Consider the following 6874-nt stretch of genomic DNA (forward strand, 5'->3'; position numbering starts at 1 on the left):
CGTGGCCGTGGCCGTGGCCGTGGCCGCGGAGGGCTGGAGTCCCAGTGTGCCGTGCTTCCTTCTGTTTGACCCAGGCAACCTCCAGCCCGATCCAGACAGGGCATGGCCTGCTGTGGACAGGGGTCTCTGCCAGCCGTGCCTCCTTGGTAGAGACAAGGGAGGGCACCGTGTGCAGGGCAGCGTTTGGCCGACCCAGGAGCCGGCCAGCCTGGGAGCAGCCCCACCCCTCCTAGACCACTCTCCCTGCCACGTTGGCACGAGTGGGGCAGGCGCTCGGGCACGGTGTGAAGGAGAGAGCTACAAGTGGGAGCTTGGGGCTGGTAGCCGCTCACATCCTGCCCCCCGGCCCTGCTGGTGTAACTAGAGCTGTCTGCAGGCCCGTGCTCAGGGGAGATGCATGTGCCCGGGACAGGGGAGCATGAGCATGATTCTGCTCCCCGCGGGTGCTGAGCTATGTGAGCTGCCCCGAGTGAGCTGAGCGAGGCGGCGTGGGGACGGAAGGACAGGAAGCGAGTGCCCGTGAAAGGGGAGCCAGCTCTTTGTGAAGCCAGTAGCCCTCCTGCGCCCTCTGCCAACAGGGCTGCAGACCAGGAATGTCTCCGTGCCCCAGAGACGTGCAGGATGATGGAGCCCTGAGCAGGTGGTGCCCCAGCCCCTCCGCACTAGGTCCCCTCCTCTCCATTGTCTGTGTCCCTGGCACAGCTCCAGGGCACATCCCCTGCGCTGCCAGAGGAGTCACAACATGCCTGTCTGGTCCGGCTGCCAGGTGCCACCCCACAAGCAGCCAGGCCTTGGGCCACTGCAGCATCCAGGCCCTGCAGACATGGAGGTTGGGGGTGGCTGGATGGCTCTTGCAGGTTGTGCTTGCACCTCCCTATTGTGGTTGGGATGAGGAGAAACTGCTGATGGTGTGGAGAGCCCCGGAGACCAGCTGGCCAGGGCAGCCCGCGCGTTGGGTGGCTGCCGGCAGTGAGCAGGAGGCCTCCGGGGTCAGGCACAGGGTCCTTTGAGCCCAGCCCCGCATCAAAACCACTTTTGATCCCCGTCGAACCCTCTCCACAAGCTGAGCCACCTCCCGCCATGTTCAAACCGGGTCCCAGCGCCCAGCTGCATGTGGTCTGACTGGTTGAGCATAACCCACCCATAACCCAGCTCTCTCCATGCTAGAATCCAGATTGAAAATGGCTGAGCAGGGCAAAGCGGCTGTTTCCAAATACTGCTGTGGTCAGTATAGCTCTGCTGGGGCCTGCAGTTGTGATCAGCTGGGGCTGACCCAGCTGCCACGGGCTCAGGAGGGCGAGGGCAGGCTCTTGGGGGAGTCTAAGTACGAACGCAGCTCCCAGGGTCCGTGGAACAGGCTGGCGCTCTCCTGAATGAGCACAGGGATCAGCGGGGAACAGATCTCCCGCTGCTGCACCTGGGACCCAAGGACCGTCTCGCCTGCTCTGCCCTGGGTGCTCAGAGGGGGGTGCTCGCTCTGTCCTGGGCCGTGTCTGTCTTCCCCTTCACTGTACCGGCCACACCTGGTGGACTTTGGCTCTCGGGGCAGTTGGGCTGAGGGTGACTGGCACCAGGTGCCCGCCTCACCTCTGCGGAGGCCAAGCAGAGCTGCCGACAGCCCCCTCCAGTCCCAGGGAAGGGGATGCAGCAATAAGGAGGTGCAGGGGGGCAGTGCCCACCCTGACTGCTGGAGAGCCCAGCACCACTGCAGCCCAGCTTGTGGCACTGGCTGCAGGCGCTGGTTCTCCAGCTGAGCCTCTCCCAGGCCTTGGTGTGAGACACACTCCCCCCCACCCCCAATCCTAGCGGGGCTGTGCCAGGTCTCTTGCAAAGGACCTACCAGAAGACGGGTCCTCCAGCCACAGGGGTCTTTAAAAGCAGAAGAGGTCCTCCTGCCCCCAGGGGAGGGGACGCGCCTCTCGGCCCCCAGCACTGACTCCGCAGTCCGAGTTTCCCCCCACGCAGGTGACACGGACTCCCCAATTTTGGCAAGCAGACTGGCTCCTCTCCACATCCGCAGCCCTGCTTGCAAAGCCATGCCCGCCCTGAGCGCGTGTACATAGGACCTGTGTACAGAGAAGGAAGAACAGCCCCACCTCCCAGAAAGACTAGACAAAACTCATATATATTATGTACGCTTCGGTTCCGTTTTGGATATTAACTGTGTTATTTTTTTATACACTTTTTAAGCCTTAACTATATCATTGTTTTACCAGGTTGTTTGTTTATTGCCTACTCCTCTGTTTATTAATTTGAACCTCTTTTTATTCCTCGGCCCTGTCCCCTGCTCTTTGTTTCTGACGTGATGTTGTACGATATTCAATATTGTAACCTTTTTTGTCAGCATGTTAATACCGTGTAAATAGGCCTCTTATACATACTGTTAACACATCTCTTTTTTTGTTTGTTTGTTTCCTTTTTTTTCTATATGAGAATCCAGGCCACATGTCTCTAGAGCTAGTTAATACCTTATTAAAAAAAGAAAAAGGAAAAAAAAAGCCCCCCCTCCCCTGTTTCTGTCTTGCATTGTGGTGAGTGAGAAGCCCTGCAGAGGCTGTGGCTTCCCAATGGAAAGTTTGCATTATGTTTAAAATCCAGCCAACTGACCGGCCGGCGTCAGGACAAAAAGAAAAAGAATTTTGCTCTTTGTATTTCTCTGTTGTGAAAAAAATAAACTGTACATGCAAACTCCTGAGAGGCTGCCCGCCCCGGACTCTTTGTTGTGAGGTGACCGGAGGCTCGAGCCAGGCCCCTGCGGTGGCTTTGTGGATGAGAGCCAGTGGGCTCGGCGTCAGGCCTCTGCCACGAACTCACGCTGTGCCACTGGGTAAGTCGCTTCAGCTCCAGGCAGTTTCTCCAGGTGCACATGGAAATCACGAGCCCATTAGATGCACGAGCGAGGTGGAAGGGACGATGCAACTTGTGCGGGTTGGACGCAGGCCACTGTACAAAGCAGAGGGGGCACAGCTGGACACAGCTGCAGCCTGGAGCAGCCAGCAGAGCGCAGGGCATCCATCCTGCTGTGCGGTGGCTGGCCATACCCACTTGGGTAACTAGCCGTGAAGGGGGAGTGCCGTAGCCTTCAGCACCCAGGCCTGGCTGCACCCTCCCTTTGCCCACCCGTGTGGAGCTTAGCCAGCACCAGCAAGCGGAAGCAGGGCTCTGAAGCTTGCTGGCTGCTGGGCATCTCAGGTACCCAAGCAAGTCCCCAGCCAGGAAGCACTAGAGTGGGACCAAGGCACAAAACCGGGTGCTTGGCCTTCACATGAGGCCAGGGGCCACAGGGCTAGCAGGACCGTGGCGCTCACCTCTGATGCTTTGATGTGAGTGGAGACGACCGTAAGGACCCGCGGGGTCTCTGTTGGCCTGGTTTGCCAAGTCTGCATGGCTGGGGCCGAGCACGAGCAAGCTGACGGCAGCGGACGCAGTGAATTGCCGTGGGTCTGAGCTTGTCCCACTGCAGCCAGCGGGAGGCTGAGTGCTGCTTTCGGGGGGCGGCAGGGGCAGACGTAATGGGGGGGTGTTCTACTCGGCCCATGCCACCCCCTTGTTGGTGTGCACTTGTCTGGGTATTTGACTCCTGGGAGGAGTCAGCACATGCACACGTGGCCCCTCGGCCACCTGCCCTCACCCAGGAGCAGCAGGCAAGACCCCCGTGCTGTAGCCAGCGACACTTGGCTGCCCAAGTGCCAGGAAATCCGATGGAGCCGGGCAGCTCTCACACCCTGGGCTTACATACTGATATTGCCACCAGAGGTGCTTTGAGATTCCTTCCTCCCTTCTAAGTCTTACCCAGTGTTATCAATCACACGGGAATAAGCCAAATGCAAAAGCCCCCTTGGTCCAGCCCTGCTGTTTTTACAGTGGGCAGAAACCTGAACACGAGAGCGGGGATGTGCAGAGGAGCTGGAAATGTGCAGAGCCTCAGTGCTGACCCGAAGCCGTCTGCATAGCCAAGCAGTGGCCTGGAGCGCGCTAACATTGTCCTGCAGCTGGTGAGGCCTCACCTAGCATCCCGTGTCCAGCTTTGGGCCTCACACTTCAAGAAGGATGTGGACAGATCGGAACGAGTCCAATGGAGAGGGACAAAAATGCTGGGAGGTCTGGGAAGCTTGACTTTCAAGGACAGGCTGGGAGACCTCAAACTGCTGCTATACGGCGGATGGAGATAGACTTTTCCCTGTGGCTGAAGGAGTCAGAATTGGGAGCAAAGGCCTCAAACTATAACAGAGAAAATTTAGGCTGGCAATCAGAAAGGATTTCCTCACTCTGAGGGCAGTAAAGCACTGGAACAGGCTGCCTAGAAAAGGTGCAGACTCCCGAGGCCTGGAAATGTTCAAGAACAGGTTAGTCTTGACAGAGAGGATCCGAACGATTCCCCCCCACCCCGTCAAACTGACTCCCCTCAGCATATTCATTGGTTGGACACCACCGTGAAAATTTGTGATGGTCACTTCACCTCCACATAGTGTTGGAAAGCAACCGGCCACTACAGCAACCTCCACGCCAGTAGTTCTCATCCCGAACACGCTGCTAGGTCCAGCGTCTCCAGCCAAGCTCTACGTTACCACCGTATCTGCTCTGATCCCTCTGGCCAGGATGCACGCCTAAGGATCTGGAGCAAGGACTCCTACAGTCTCAACACCACCCTAAAACCGCAGCCACTCAAAGCCACAGAGCCGAACTCCGAGCCCTGCTCTGCCCTGCTGCAATATCAATCCAAGACAAGGACAACAGAGTCCTTCTGGCTGTCACCTACAGGCCTCAGCTTGAACACCTTAGACACGTCATGAAATACCTCTGGAAGTGTGGCCATCTCAAGATAGCCATGGGGGACAAACGTGTCCTGGCTGACCGGTAGCCCCCAGCCTCACACGGCATCTCTCCAGCAACAGGCTACCTGACTCTTCTCTCCAAGGCGCCAGATCTTGCTCCAGCCCCAGATGCGAGTGGCGCCCCCTCACCAATGCAGACAACGTCATCGCAGACAATGTGGGTTCACTCACCTGCTTCTCTACCAACATCACATACGCCACCCCTGCTGCAGTGCTCCGGCTGTCTGCACTGGCTCCTTCTGTGCAAGAAGGAACGGCCCCTGACCTGACCGCAGCCCCAGAAAGGTGGACGCCTCTGGCCAAACACTTCGGTTTCCCTGGATGCTCCGTTACTGATGAGGGAGGCGAGGTGCTGGCAGAGCCTGGAAAGAGCCGGGTCAGGGGGAGGCGTTCCTGAGAGCTGAGAGCAGGACCGCAGGGTGCAGGGCTGGTCTCTGACGAAAGCCTTGGCTAAATGAATGACAGAGCGAGGTAGAGGATGCCTGGATGAGATGAACAAGCAGAAGGCTGCAGGGCTGCGTGGCATAGCCATGAGGCAGGGGACGCCAGGGCCTGCGGGTGGTTAAGGCTTCTCACCGAGCTCTAATGAGATCATGTCACGTGAGAAATGCTGGATCTGCGGAGAAGGAGCCTTCTGGTGCCTGGTTTCAAGAGCAAAGGAGATGTCCAAGACTGCCAGCGATCGGTGACCAACGCCTTGGGAAAGGGCCATCTGACGGATCGAGAGATGTCAAAGCTGGTGGCAATCACTTTGCATCCGAGCCAGCTACGGCCATGCTCGCCTGGCTGCTTACGAGGGTCGGAGCCAGCCTGGGCAGGGCTGTGGCGACTGGCCCGGTGCCCCAGCTGCGACGCACGGGTGCTGGCAGAGGGCCCAGCAGAAGCGCTCGCGCAGCCGTCAAAGTCCAGCAAACCTGTGAATCTGCTAAACTCCTTGTCACGAACAGAAAAGGAAAGGAAGTGGCGAGCTGCCACCTTCTGTCAGCGGGGATCCCCCAGCCCAGAGAGGAGCCCGGGTTTCACTGTGAGGCTGGAAGCACCCAACGGCACGTGGGTGCCCCGGTTCACAGCACTGGGAGGTGAGCATCCGTTCTCTCCCCTGCTTCATGGGTCTGGGGCCCTCTCTACCCGGCACAGTGCGTGGCAAACAGCTCTTGTCACCGCTCTGCACACTCTCCCCGCGCACAGCCCGCCAGCCGGGCACAGACTAACAGCCTGCTTGTCCTCTGCACCCCGCCAGCCGCGTGTAGGCCGTGGTCCCTGGGACAGCAGTGCTGGGAGGCAGGATGCTGCCAGGGCCAGGGCCTGGCCACAGGCTTCACTCACCGGTGCTGTGTTGCAGGCACAGAGCTGTTGTTGCCCCTGGGTGCCCGTGACAGCCTCGAAGCTGCTCCCTGCCCTCGCTCTCTCTTTACATGATGTGGAAGAGAATTGCCCCCTTGACTCCTCACCTCAGTTCCTCTCGCCAAGATGCAGCCACGAGCTCACTAAATGTGTCCTCCCCATCCCCCCAGATCCTACTTCTCTCCCTACAGCTCTGCCCCGCGGGAGCCGATTGCAGAGCTGGCAGTCCCCTCGCTCCCCTCAAACAAGCAGGTTCCAGTATCCCCCGTCCAGAGCTTTGCTCCTCCTAATGGATGCCGGAGACAAGGGGAGGCCAGCCCCAACCTGCCCCGACGCGATCCACCTTAAGTGCCGGGTGTCAGAGGGACAGGCTGGCGTCTGCATTCCCCTGGCATGAAATCATCGTGGGGAACAAAGCGCTGCAGCTCCTGTGCAGCCCTGGGACACGAGCCGCTCGGGCTTGCCCTTCCTGGCTGCTGGCCTAGCAGCGCACAGGGGTGGGAGCAGCGTAATACGTGGCTTAAGGAAGCACAGGCCCCACAACCCAGCGCTCGTGGGGGTCAAACTTCTTCGTGCCACAGGGAATCGGCAGCCACGGGGGCTTCGTGCTTCTGCCCATGGGGGGGCAAGGGGGCAACTACGGGAAGGCCTTGTGCTAATAACTGCCCACAAGGCTGGGGCCTGGCACGGGGGGG

General features: G+C 59.2%; 1 protein-coding gene across 5 annotated transcripts in view; it reads right to left on the reverse strand.

The window, feature by feature from the left end:
* Positions 1-2128: 2128 nt before the first annotated feature.
* PHC2 (polyhomeotic homolog 2) overlaps positions 2129-6874 on the reverse strand; it is a 40591-nt gene continuing 35845 nt past the window's right edge. For 4 of the 5 annotated variants that reach the window (XM_025203641.1, XM_025203639.1, XM_025203640.1 and 1 more), the window contains exon 14: positions 2129-2943. In XM_025203641.1, the coding sequence (XP_025059426.1) occupies positions 2617-2943 (327 nt within the window). In that variant the 3' untranslated portion in view covers positions 2129-2616. The remainder of the gene's footprint in view (positions 2944-6874) is intronic. The other variant, XM_025203644.1, reaches the window with a different exon arrangement.

This window comes from Alligator sinensis, unplaced genomic scaffold (genome assembly GCF_000455745.1).
Source record: "Alligator sinensis unplaced genomic scaffold, ASM45574v1 scaffold512_1, whole genome shotgun sequence".
Lineage (NCBI taxonomy): Eukaryota > Metazoa > Chordata > Crocodylia > Alligatoridae > Alligator > Alligator sinensis.